Source organism: Podarcis erhardii (assembly GCF_964252035.2).
Source record: "Podarcis erhardii genome assembly, chromosome: 4".
Taxonomy (NCBI): domain Eukaryota; kingdom Metazoa; phylum Chordata; class Lepidosauria; order Squamata; family Lacertidae; genus Podarcis; species Podarcis erhardii.
The window spans coordinates 27,651,062-27,665,243 of record NC_138508.1 but is presented as its reverse complement, the minus strand read 5'-3'; the positions used below and the strand labels follow the sequence as shown (position 1 = coordinate 27,665,243).

The window sequence follows — 14,182 nt, the reverse complement described above, 5'->3', positions numbered from 1 at the left end:
AATTTTACAAGGTTGTACCTTCCCCACTGCAAGACTTCATTGCAGGGTTCAGCAGCGATGTATTTTGGATATGTAAGGAAGGATATGTAATCTCTGGGTCAGCCTAAGTGCAATTCTATGCAACATGACCCTGGGACTTCCCATTCTTGCACAGGCGCAGTGTTGAAGCCATAGGACAAGACCATTAACTCAAAAATGTGGAGCAGGAATACAACTCCAGATGCACACCAGCCCTTTGCCCATGAGCCAGATCTGGCCGTCAAAGCAATTCTATCCATCTGCTCCTGGCTCCACTAAATTTAAATCAAAGTGAAAAATGTGAGAAAGAGAGATAGGACTGTCCTTTCTCCAAGCTCCACCTCCCACCCCACCCTACTTCACACTCCCCTTGAGTATTTCTGCCTGGCTGGAATGTGTCCTTGAACTCTGATAGTGCCTTTGGTTTGCCTGGATGAGGGACAGCAAGGTGTGTGCAGAAAATAGCCTATTACAAAGTATATTTCTAGCAGGAGAAACCGCCTACATGATGTGTGGTTCCACTCCCTTGCTGTAATCATTTTCTAAGGGACAGTGTTTTTCAGTGGTGGTGTCCCAGGTCCTCACCAGCACATTTAAAAAGACCTCAAAATCCATGGGGTACAATCTAGATGAAGTTAAGCACTTTTAGATTACAGTGGTACCTCGGGATGCGAACGGGATCTGTTCCAGAGCCCTGTTCGCATCCAGAAGCAAACATAACTAGTGACATCGTGTCTGCGCACACGCACATCGCTTTTCACTGCTTCTGCGCATGTGCATGACGTCATTTTGAGTGTCTGCGTGAGCAGTGAAACCCGGAAGTAACATGCTCTGTTGCCACGGAGCACAACTCGAACGCGCTCAACATGAAGCATATTCAACCCTAGGTATGACTGTACAGGAGGAATAAAAGCACATGCTTAACTTTCCTGCTGAAATCAGTTGGGCTCAAAAGTGCTTAACTTTGGCTGGAATATCTTCTGTTCCATCTTGTGCCAATTTTTTCCTCTCCCACCCCCCTCTTTTTGTCTAAAGGATGCCTCCATTCAAGGAGAGCTGGTGACAGAGGAGAAGGATGTGGAGCCCATTGGTGGTAAGAAAAAAAGGCTGGAGAGCATCCCAAGTCGAGAGAGCTTAGCAAGCTCTGGATTTCAGGAAGATAAAAGTTTAAGTGATGTGGAAGAGGAAGAGGAGGGTATGTATTAATTCCTTCCTCTTTCTATGCAGTCTGTGGATATTTTTACCGCGTGATCTGCATCTTTGACATTTTCTTTCCCCGTTTATCACCCTCATAAACATCCTTGGGAGATACTCAGATCCAAGAAAAGATGGTTTAAAATAAGCTTATTTACAACGTTACTCAATCGGACAGGAAGACGTGTGACTGTTTCTAGGGTCTCTTCCTTAACCTTGGGGAAGTGCTCAGCACCTCCCAATAATTGTTTTTTGTTCTCACTAGTAAACTAAGTTTCAGGCACTCCATTGTACTGCAGGCAGCACAAAGTCATGTTAACCTCGTATGCGCTGAATTGATTTCAGATTCTGATGAATTTTACAAGTGGCCCCTCACCATGGAAGATCTAATTTCTTACAGTTTTCAGGTGGCCAGAGGGATGGAGTTCTTATCATCTCAAAAGGTTAGTTTACCTCCTGTGCATTTCCCCTCCGGAAGATTAATAATAATGGGGTAATGTTTTGCATGCATTATTCTTCCAACAGCCTACTGTATAATAGGCTGGGAATGTTATCCCCATATTGCCCTCTAGTATGACAGACAGAAATTCCACAAGTCCAGCTTTTCTGTCACCTTTGTAAAATCCATGTTTTAAATTGTTGGCTGTTTGTTAAGACAGAGTCCTTATTGGGGGGTGTGGAGAGCCAGTGACCCTAAAGACATATATACATTAGAAGCATATGTCCACCATATATATATATATATATATATATGCAGGTTTTGGTGTCCTCGGGTGTCTTCCCGTGTAAAAGTTGGGGTGTCTAGGCGACGTTTCGACGAGGTCGAGTGAGACCTCGTCGAAACGTCGCCTAGACACCCCAACTTTTACACGGGAAGACACCCGAGGACACCAAAACCTGCATTCCTGTACCCGTGAAAATCTACGAAAGCATATATATATATATATATATATATATATATATATATATATATATGCAGGTTTTGGTGTCCTCGGGTGTCTTCCCGTGTAAAAGTTGGGGTGTCTAGGCGACGTTTCGACGAGGTCTCACTCGTCATCTTCAGGCTGGTGCTTTCGGCTTCTTGTTACTGGAACAGAGCAGGATCTCAGTGTTTGAGTTCCTATAAATACTGTAGAGGGGGTGTGGTGTATAGCCTCCAATGTTCTGGGCAGAGAGGAAGTTCCCAGGCTAGTGTGCCTTTTCTTCTTTTGTTCCTTAATTACTTGAGAGATATCTTGAGTGATTTCTTGAGTGATATCCTGAGTACCACTTAGGTGGGTCATTAGGTGTGGATTAGTTGTTAAAGTCTTTGTGTCTTGACCTCTTGAACTTTGTGAAGAGTTTTCCTGAGAAGATGGCTGTACTGTACTTAGTTGTGCTCTGGCTTGGCTTCGTGTATAGGGGCGAGCTGTGGTTTTGTGGCTTGTGTCAGCCAGATCTGTGTAGGGATTGCAGGGGGGTGCAGCATCCGGAGGTGCCACCATGGATTGGCTACTGGATGGTGTCTGTAATTCATCTGTGGAGAGGGTCTGGGTTTGGGTCTGGTGTGGTTGATTGGTGTTGGCGTTCTGTGTGCCTCTGGATCTGGTGTCAGTTTTTGTGGGGAGGGCTAATTTCCAGATGTCTGGCAAGCGGGATGTGTCGTCACGCTTGTTCATGTTGTGAGGGTGTTTCTCTATCTCGATGGCTTCCATGATTATTCTCTTGTGGTGATGTTCCGTGTTAAAGAGCAATTTGGAATCTGCAAAATTAATTTCGTGTCCTGTTTCTTTCATGTGTTGGAAAAGAGAGGAAGTTTTTTCTTCTTTTTTGACGGCATTCTTGTGTTCTGCGATACGTGCATTTATTCGTCTGTTTGTTTGTCCAATGTACGTGGCTGGGCAGACTTTGCAGGGTATTTCATAGATCCCTTGGTTTTCCAACTGGATTTTATCCTTGGGGTTTCTGAGGATATTGGCTATTTTTTGGTTGGTGCAAAAGGCTGTTTTGATATTGTGTTTATGGAGGATTTTGCTAATTTTATCTGTAGTGCCCTTGATATAAGGAAGGAGGGCCATGCCATTGTTTTCTTCTGTGTCTTGGTTTTTGGGGGGTGTTTCCTTTTGGATTAGCTTCGTAATCCTGTTTTGCTGGTATCCATTGGCAATTAACACGTTTGAGAGATTCTGTAACTCAGTTGTCAAGTGGTCTTTGTCAGCCAGGCGTTTGGTTCTGGAGAACCAAAAAATAGCCAATATCCTCAGAAACCCCAAGGATAAAATCCAGTTGGAAAACCAAGGGATCTATGAAATACCCTGCAAAGTCTGCCCAGCCACGTACATTGGACAAACAAACAGACGAATAAATGCACGTATCGCAGAACACAAGAATGCCGTCAAAAAAGAAGAAAAAACTTCCTCTCTTTTCCAACACATGAAAGAAACAGGACACGAAATTAATTTTGCAGATTCCAAATTGCTCTTTAACACGGAACATCACCACAAGAGAATAATCATGGAAGCCATCGAGATAGAGAAACACCCTCACAACATGAACAAGCGTGACGACACATCCCGCTTGCCAGACATCTGGAAATTAGCCCTCCCCACAAAAACTGACACCAGATCCAGAGGCACACAGAACGCCAACACCAATCAACCACACCAGACCCAAACCCAGACCCTCTCCACAGATGAATTACAGACACCATCCAGTAGCCAATCCATGGTGGCACCTCCGGATGCTGCACCCCCCTGCAATCCCTACACAGATCTGGCTGACACAAGCCACAAAACCACAGCTCGCCCCTATACACGAAGCCAAGCCAGAGCACAACTAAGTACAGTACAGCCATCTTCTCAGGAAAACTCTTCACAAAGTTCAAGAGGTCAAGACACAAAGACTTTAACAACTAATCCACACCTAATGACCCACCTAAGTGGTACTCAGGATATCACTCAAGAAATCACTCAAGATATCTCTCAAGTAATTAAGGAACAAAAGAAGAAAAGGCACACTAGCCTGGGAACTTCCTCTCTGCCCAGAACATTGGAGGCTATACACCACACCCCCTCTACAGTATTTATAGGAACTCAAACACTGAGATCCTGCTCTGTTCCAGTAACAAGAAGCCGAAAGCACCAGCCTGAAGATGACGAGTGAGACCTCGTCGAAACGTCGCCTAGACACCCCAACTTTTACACGGGAAGACACCCGAGGACACCAAAACCTGCATTCCTGTACCCGTGAAAATCTACGAAAGCAAATATATATATATATATATATATATATATATATATATATATATATATATATTTGTTTTACACAATTTTAACTGCTGGTTGTTAGCCACCTAGCATATGGCCTACCCTAGCCACCTGGCCTAAATGAATACATGGAATCCAAACCCCTTTCACAGCACTACCAAAGGTAGTTCTTATACCAGTTTAAGTTTGTGATGTAACAACGCCTCTAAGAATCATGTTTCTGTTTTGTTAAATACAAAATGTTTGTGTTACTCCCTGAAACTTTATTGAGAAAGAGGGGTTTTCCCTGCACCCTGGGAAACTTGCTGCACAAAGGAAGCATAGGGCAAGGCTGCTGAAGTAACCAGCGGCTCCTCATCTTCCTTGCAACGAACTGCATCAGGGAAATTGCATCATGGTGAAGACAAACTGGTTTCTGTGATTCAATGGTAATTTTGTTCCCCAGAACTCCTAAAGGAAGGAAGGGCAGTTTTCTTTTTGAGGCTCTCTCTATAAATAAATGCATGTTTATTCATGTCTTCATAGCGTACACAGCAGACTAGAAACAAAAGGCTTGTTCTTCCATTGCAGTTATTCCTCTGCTTGGGGTTAGATCCAGGTGATCAGGAACCACATAAATAGCCACTAATAAACACGCAGGAATATGGTCATCTGCAGCCTCTGACAACATGCTTAAGTATGCCTTGTCACCACTAGCGGGGCCACTTACCACATCACCAAATAAAGAGAGGGAGAGAAAAGAGGATATGCCTTCGTGAGAAATGCACAAATGCCAGTTTATCAGATGGAAACTGTTGGCATCCGCCTGCCTCGGGAGACAATGGAGGAGTGTGCCTTTGAGAGTGAAGTTAAACTATTGGAAGGTTGCAGTGCCTGCTGTGGTTGTAGAGGCCAATATGGGAGAGACATATCTTGTTGCAGCTGGGGCAGATGAAGGAGTCCAGTTGCAAAGAATTATTATAATTTAAATAGAAATGTAGTTCCTCTTGCCAGACAGGTGTGCACACCCCTTCTTAGTTTGCTGTCCAGACATTGGCTGCTTACAGTTCTTCATCTTTAAATCGGATTTGAACTGGGTAGCCCTTCAGCTAGACAACTGTTTTCTGTAAAGGAGAGCACACAGCCACTCCTTTGGATTTCCATCGATGTCACTGCTAGGAGTAATGGTGTGTTCAGAGGCTACAGATGACCACCTTTCCACATGGTTACGGTCAATGCGTGGGACATTTTTCAGTGACTGTTGCATGTCTTCATCAACGTTTTATTTGCATGCCACCTTTCCATAGTAAAAAGTGTGCTCAAGGCGGCTTACAACAAAAATATTTGCATAATCACAAACATAATAAAAGTAGTCATAGCTAACTAAAACACATCTAAAGTACACAACCAAACTGCACCATTTTGACATAAATCATAAAAAGTTCTAAAAATAAAGATATAAACAATTCATATCATTAACAGCAACCCCACCACCACCAACAAAACCCCCTAAACAATACCCCAACCCAGCAGTCATAGTACTTCATCTCTAGAAACATGATTTAATGTTCACAGCATCTTCAAATCTCAGCTCTCCTTTTGAAAATAAATGTGTTTCTACAAATACAAGTTTCTGGTTTGGGAAAAATTAAAGATTTGGTCCAGATTTCTGTTCAGTTCAGTTTGGCTCTCTGAAAACAGGACTGGTTAAGGTGGACTCCACTATAAATTCTCATATGGTAGGAAAAATAGCTGCTTATCTAATTGATTTTGGATTTTATTATGTATTCCCAAATGCATTACCTGCAAAGCCTAAAGCAGTCTGATTTCTCCCTTGGTAGAACTCAACAGATTAAAGGTATACATGTTTAGATTCTGAAGTGTTTCTTTGGAAAGCACCTTTGCATTTCATTATGGTAGTTCTATGTAAACTTTAGGCAACTTCCAGAAGAAAATGTAAACTGAGCTATTAAATACATGAGCATGTATATTAATGCTTTTTAAAAGGACATGGAAAAGATTCAGCTTTGTGTTTTGGAATCCTATCGGGATCAGCAATGAGATTGTTTAATGTTTTCTTGTAGTGCATCCATCGTGACTTAGCAGCCAGAAATGTCCTTTTGTCTGAAAACAATGTTGTGAAGATCTGTGATTTTGGCCTTGCAAGAGATATTTATAAGAATCCTGATTATGTGAGAAAAGGCGATGTAAGTCAGCATGCTACTTATGTGCCCCATTGTTTATCATTTTGAACAGCTCATGGAGAAGTTTTCTAAATGTTTACATTCTCTGCACTCTAAAAGGCCCCTGAAAGTGATTGTACATTTTTTATGTGAAGATGAGCGGTCCAGATGAGTTGTATGCACTGTGACAGTTTGCATCCTCCACAACAATGCTCGGAAATGTCCGCCAGCTCTGTTTTTTGAATAGTTTACATGTTGATATTTGTTTCTTGGCTAACCTTGCTAGGCCCGCCAGTAAAAAGGCTTAAACTTTATTTGCAAAAGAAATAGAAGTTTGCGTTTCTTCACTGGGGGTGCAGTGGGGCTTAATTTGAGCTATGGCTCATCATAATTTACCCCCAGAATCTTTTGGTTTAGCTCAAGAATTTGTTGGCACTGTTAGGACTCAGCCCTGGAATGTGTGAAATAACTTTTCTTCCCAAATAGCATGGGAAACATCCTTATTAGAAAAACTAACCAATAAACTGAAACTGACACGGGGACAAATAGAAGAAGATGCCTTCACCCCAGTTTGGTTCCCCTTTATCACATACACAGCCCAACAAGACAACAACAAGAATCCCCCAACAGCATACGAATCAATTTGGCTAACCTGATTCAAAAATACACACTCATACCCTGCTCACACAAAAAAACAATTCTCACTGCAGCCAACCAAAGACAACCAACCACACCCTAAGCCACCCTCCAACCTCTCTCACCATCAAGGAAATACAACAAGTGAATAGTAAGAGAACCCATACAAGTAACGCTGGCACAACCCCTCACACACACTAAGTAGAATAATAGAGGCATAACCACCTCACCCCACTCCTCTCTTCCCCCCTCTTCTTTTTCCAAATTGTTTAACCAGGCATGGCCAAACTTGGCCCTTCAGCTGTTTTGGGACTACAACTCCCATCATCCCTAGCTAACAGGACCAGTGGTCAGAGATGATGGGAACTCTAGTCCAAAAACAGGTGGAGGGCCATGTTTGGCCATGCCTGGTTTAAACCAAGTCATAAACCAAGAATTTATACATTGGCCACTAATAATGAAACATATGTTGTAGATATTTTTCAACATTTATTATGCTATTTTTGTGGTATACAAATGACATGAGAAAACTTGGTATATTTATTTGCATAACATTATTCTTGTTTATAAAACCCATTTTTAAAAAACAACAACTTTTCTTCCCCTTTGAAAAAAAGATCTTAATGTTCTGGAAGAATATATGAGCAGCATTAAGGAACTTTAGGCACATGCAAAGCACATTTCTTTAATACTGGGGAAATCACAGCATACCGACTTATCTGCATCCAGGGCTGTCTGTATTTAGCTTTTGTAGAAGTGCAGAGAAAAAGAACATAATTGGTACTAGGCACCCAACCAAGCTTCCTGAGACTCTCAGCTTTTGAAAACCAAGTTTCTAGTCTTATATTTGTGATGGCTGACTTGAAACTGGCAGATCTCTAAAGTCAGAGTGGAGTACTGTATGTGCAAGACAAACTCCATCTCTGGATTTAATCTCATTTTTCTAGCACAACACCACTCTGGCCCTTCTGTGAGCAGAAGGCAACTTCCACGTGCAGCCTAAAACAATAATTCTAGCTCTATAAAACACTTACATTGCTATCTACAGCTAATTTCATTTTGCTTGAAAAGTAAGGCCCTTTTATTTTGTTGCAGGCACGTCTCCCCCTCAAATGGATGGCACCAGAATCTATATTTGATAAAATCTATAGTACCAAAAGTGATGTTTGGTCATATGGAGTACTGTTGTGGGAAATATTTTCTCTAGGTAAGTTGTTCTTTAAAAAAAAGTGAATTGATTCTATCCTAAGATCTCTGAAAACAAAATCAATTGGATACAGTACCCAATTCATCGTTAATAGTGCAATCCTGTACATGCTACTCTGAAGTAATCTTCAACAAGTTCAATGTGACTTACTCCTACCTAAGTGTGTTAAGGATTGCAGCTTAAATATCATATATCAGAAATGGGCTTGCTATGATCTGCTTACATTTTAGTAGAAGTTAAACCAATGTGTTTTGAATATACAGTGGTACCTCAGGTTAAGTACTTAATTGGTTCCAGAAGTCTGTTCTTAACCTGAAGCGCACTTTCCCACTGAAAGTAATGGAAAAGTGGATTGATCCGTTCCAGACGATGAAAAACACCCTCTAAAACAGCAATTTAACATGAATTTTACTGTCTAACAAGACCATTGATCCATAAAATGAAGGCAATAATCAATGTACTGTACTATAAAATAAATAAGACAGTATTGTAGATGAAAAAAAAATAACATTTATTTTTTTCTTGCATGCACTGATGATAGTCATTGTTTGGATGGGGGGAATTTTATCCATTTCTGCAGTCACACAATCAACCAGTAGCTGAACTGGGCTCCACACAATCCCCAAAACAATGACAAAAGGCAGAGTCCCTAGAAGTCCCCCAAACGAAGAGCAAAGCAGAGACAAAGGCACAGGGCTGACTCACATAAACAAATCCCAAAATCCTTTGCAGAATCCCAAAATCTTCCACTCCCCCCTCCCACAGGGTAGGTGGGCTTACCTGGCGAGGTGCCACCCATCTTGCTACAGCTGGGGGTGGGGCAAGGGTTGGTAAAGGGCTTTTCGGCCCAGGCTCATTTTTGTTTTCTTAACGGTTTCACTGCTCTTGGTCTTCGTTAGGTAAGTGTTTCTTACCTAGCTTTGGGGCTGGGGTGCGACCTGCTGGGCATCCTGAGGATGTCGGGGCCTGGTTCTGGGCAGTTGTGAAGGCCTCGGAAAGCTCTTGCGGCTGGAGGCCGATCGCAGAGCCTCCGTAGGCCCTGCGGATGTTGGGGCCTGGCTCCGGGCATTCGCGGAGGCCTCCGAGAGCTCGGAACACTCACTTCCAGGTTAAAAACGTTCATAACCTGAAAAAAACATAACCCGAGGGCTCACAACCAGAGGTACCACTGTAGAAAGCAAGAGCTCAAGACCTCAGAATATTTCCTTTACCTGAATGGCAGCAACTAGCAGGCAGTAAAGGGGCCCATCAAAAATTGTCCTACCTTCTCTCCCAGTCCCTACTTTTCTATATTGTGCAATCTAAAATCACCTGCTACATGCTTAACCCCATTTTACAGAACCCAGAAAGGCAGAAGGGCAGTGGCTAGGAGGCCTTGGGATGGCAATGATGCAGTAAGCCCCTGTTATCTGTGTGGCTACTAAGAGGCAGCTTGTCTCCTCCCTTGTCACACTGCAGGCTGCTCTTTCAGCATGGAAGATTCTAAGGCTGGTTATGATGCAGTACTGGGGTATTGACTGGAAAAGGGGAGAAAAAAACCACTTTGTTCCATGTGTGGGTGGGCAAGGGGAGGTCCTTGTGCTTTTCTTTTCTTTTTCAATATTTTTTATTAACAGGCCAATCACATCACATTATTCAAATCACATTAGTTCCAGATTATACAGCCAAATTTTAAATTTTGTTAAGGGTACCCATACATCAAGCTCGGCACGAGTCCAAAATTCCGGATAGCTCCAGGCATCACATATTTTACTGCTTTAAATTAGACAGTTCTATCCAGTTCGATCCGGATAGTCCTTTATTACTTTCTTTCTCATCTTGTTGTTATCATATATTCCTTTCTTTGCGATCTCTGATGGTTCTCACAAGCAGACTGGAAACTGGCGTCTCTGTGTGGGTTTTGTACTCTTCAAAAACTATCTCTCTCAGGGATAGCCTCTGTTTGTCTCTTCCATAAACAAAGTTAACCTTTGGTCTGTCCTTTATTTTTCCTCAGGCTAGCCAGATATATCAAACAAATCAGGGGGCTCTGTCAGGTCAAACTTGCATTCCAACACTCTTCTTTCGAACGATCCTGATTCTCCTCCCCCCTGTCCTTCTTTCTCCGGCAAGCCTGTCTTGGCGAGACGCCATTTTTTAACTGCGTCATAAAAATTTCCCTCTTCCTCACCGTTCACCAGTCTTCTCTTCTGTTGTAATCCATCCCCACACAGTTCTTAAAATCCTGCTTATGATTGATAAAAACGCAACGATCTTATTTCTTTCTGGGGTGAAGGGTTATTAATATCACATCGTGTAAGGAAAAAAAGGTTTTTTCCTCCACCCCCCCCCCCTTCATTCCAAACATACAGTCTCCTAGTGGTGATTCATCAGAAGATTTACTCATCCGTCCGTCACTCCCGGTCACAGAGATCCATTAATCAGCAGCCTTATCTCAAGCTTTACTTGATGTATGTGCTTCAGCTTCCTTTCCAATCATATATTTCCAATTATAATTCCAAGCTGAAGCAACCAGCACACGCTAATTGGAATCGGCATCAGGAAGAGCTGACTTCACCGAGGGCTCGTGCCAAGTGTTCGGCACCCCCATCTTTTGGATCAGGGGGTGCATTGTGAACACCACTGGCAGGACAAGGTCCCCTACATCCTGGGGGGGGGGAGGGGAGGCTGCATACTTCCCATAGCAGCCCTTTACCTCGTATGGGTCAGAGAGATGTTATTGTCAGCCATCTTCCAACGCGCCACCTGGTGGCCCCCGGTCCTTGTGCTTTTCAGGATCTAGTCACTGTTGTTCACATCAGAACCATGGTATTGTATTAGTCTGTTAATCAGTATTTATTATGCTACACAAAATATGGCAATTATTTATAAATAGCAAATAAACTGAACCATGTGTCTCAACAATGACGGGAACACATGAAAGGAGAGGTTTTAAAATTGTTGTCAGATAATCTATCTATCTGGGTAATATTTCTTTAGATAGACCTTACCCATTCCTGCACTTTTCTCTGCGGGCCATAATAGCAATAAAGTCTGTGAGATCTTTCCCAGTCTGCATCTGTACTGGAATTGTTTTTTCAAAACGTTCTAAGATGTTCTTATTGTTTTATCACTTGTTGTTTGCCACCCAGGGCTCCTTTGGGAGGAAGGGTGAGATACAAATTTAATAATAAACAAACAAGCAACTTTCAGCAGCACAACCACAATCAGCTCTTGGATCTCACAGTGCCAAGCCATTGCCATTCACAGCTGCTTCCTCCTCATACTAATCCATGGGGCTCACAGGCAAACAAAGACTGAAATTATCATCTTTGGGTGAGCATGCCATCTAGGATGGAAATGCTGAGCAAGACAATAATAATAATAATAATCTTTTTTAAAAATGCAGGATACAAAATCTGTCCTGCAAAGGAAGCAGCAATTTCATTCATCAAAGAATAATGGTAGAAGAGACAGACACAACAGCAGAGGAAATTGGTCCATGCATGCAGTTCCTTAGACAAACAGTCTTCTGGTTGTTTAGTACTTGTTGCTGGGATTGCTCTTGCCTCATAATTAACTCTTACTACCCTGAGAAAGGATGAACAATTGAAAAGCTAAGCTAAAAGAAAAGAATATAGAAAATAGTATGCCCCTACATTACATGAGAACTCATTGCCCATCACCCAAACAGAACAGAAGAGTGGTGGGAAGCAAACTAGATCTCAGGCTTACTTTAGAGCAGGAAGGTGGCTGGCTTGTGGCTTCTTGATGTTGATGGGCTACCAGGTCCTATGCTGGCTGGGGCTGATGGGAGCTGGAGTCCAAAACTTCTGGAAGGCCACACAGGTTAGCAACTCAATTTAGAAAACGCTCAGTCTCTAACAGGATGCAAATGTTGTAAAGGTTCACATGTCAGAAGTGTCTGTGGTTTCCTTTGTTATTCTCTCCATTCCAATTTCAGAGTGTGTGGTTTTTTTTTAATTCTTCTCTTTTAGGTGCATCTCCTTATCCAGGTGTTCAGATAGATGAAGACTTTTTCAACAAGTTAAAAGAAGGCATAAGAATGAAAGCCCCAGATTTTGCAACCCCAGAGATGTACGAGTGCTTTGGACAGTATCATTTTTGGCATGCATTACTTTGGGACAAACCAAACAGTGCGCACATGTAACAAAATGCCACCAACCTTCATTAGGATAAAAGTGCTTTGGGAATTTAGAACAGTAGGATTTGGGAAAGAGGTGCATAAACCTTCCCAGCCTGTTACTTCTATGCTTGATATCACCCTTTCCCCTGTTGCTTTTCGTGCCATAGGGTTTCAAATGTCTTCATTTGAGAGCCAGTGTGGTGTAGTGGTTAAGAGTGGTAGTCTTGTAATCTGGTGAACCGGGTTCGCGTCTCCGCTCCTCCACATGCAGCTGCTGGGTGACCTTGGGCCAGTCACACTTCTTTGAAGTCTCTCAGCCCCACTCACCTCACCTCCTGGGCTGATCTTGAAGCCCATGGACTAGAGGTTCCCAACCGCTGATGAAACCAGACTCCTGTATGCAGGATATTCCCAGAAAAATCCAAATGGATGTCAATGCAGTATGATGACACCAAAAGAGGCCCTTCAGCCTGTTAGGATCAGTGGTATTAGGAATCCCAGTGAATACAGGCTCCAGATTAATTTAAATCCAGGTGCATTTGCAGGAGCCCTTGGAAGAACCATAACTCTTAATAATTCTCCTTGCCTGCCATGCTGTTAGAGGATTGGGGGGGGGGGGAGAGAAAGACCTACCATTTTTTCCTACTGTTGCTGCTCCCTACTGGTGGGACAGGGGAATATGTGTGTGTGGAAGGAAAAATGGGAGCGACCTTTGAGTATGGGGAAGGCAGCAGGGACAGGTGAGGCAAATGACAGAAAGTTGGGTGGAGCTGGGATGTCTTCTCCTGCTGGGGTTTTCATCTATGTAGGAGAAGACATTTGGGGCTTGTAAAACTCACCTCTTCTTTTGCAAGGGATTTTTACAGGCCTCCCAAGTTAGGTTTCTAGTCTGAGCTTGAAGAACTTCCCCAGCATCTCAAATGTGTAGCACATGCATGGCTACTGCCTCCTAAAGTATGGGCCCTCCCTCCCTCTTATTTCTTTTTCTGCATTTTTGTACACACTCCCCGGGTCAGATGTAACTTCATAAATGTCATAACTGCAACAACAATTGCCCTCAACTCTGAAACCAAAAATTGCGTGAGGGTTAAAATTCCTGCCTGAAGCCAACTGAACCTCCTTTGTTACACAAACAAATCCCTAAGCCCTGCATCTAAGAATCTACCAGACATTGCCCACACACTATTAATCCTATCTTAAGTGGGATGGGGAGGTTGGTAAATAAAAGCAAGGATTCTCAAGAGATACCACATGAGATGTGCGACATCCCGTTCCCCCTTTGATGCTCCAGCATCACTTTGTTCAGCCACCACATTTACTAATAGTCCTATGACAGCAAAACTACAGAATGAAACTTTCTGGTTTGGCTATTGTGAGGCCCGTGTGCTTTTTGGGGTGGGTGTGTGGATAACAACTGAGAGAGGAATCAGTGAAGAGCAGCAGAGGTTATCAGAGATTGGGGGCAGAGATCTGTGATGCAGGCTGCTGAGGGCTCCTGGTGTTTGGCTTATGCCAGAGAAGGTCGATGAAGCAGCTTGATAACCTTTCAAACACATGAAAGGCTGATGTGAGCAATGGCGTAACTGGCGCTTGG

General features: G+C 42.9%; 1 protein-coding gene across 7 annotated transcripts in view; it reads left to right on the top strand.

The window, feature by feature from the left end:
- FLT1 (fms related receptor tyrosine kinase 1) overlaps nucleotides 1–14,182 on the top strand; it is a 141,615-nt gene that overhangs the window by 121,073 nt on the left and 6,360 nt on the right. For all 7 annotated transcript variants that reach the window (XM_081860108.1, XM_081860106.1, XM_081860107.1 and 4 more), the window contains 5 exons: nucleotides 1,054–1,213; nucleotides 1,558–1,655; nucleotides 6,521–6,643; nucleotides 8,351–8,462; nucleotides 12,440–12,539. In XM_081860108.1, coding sequence (XP_081716234.1) covers nucleotides 1,054–1,213; nucleotides 1,558–1,655; nucleotides 6,521–6,643; nucleotides 8,351–8,462; nucleotides 12,440–12,539 — 593 coding nt within the window. The remainder of the gene's footprint in view (nucleotides 1–1,053; nucleotides 1,214–1,557; nucleotides 1,656–6,520; nucleotides 6,644–8,350; nucleotides 8,463–12,439; nucleotides 12,540–14,182) is intronic.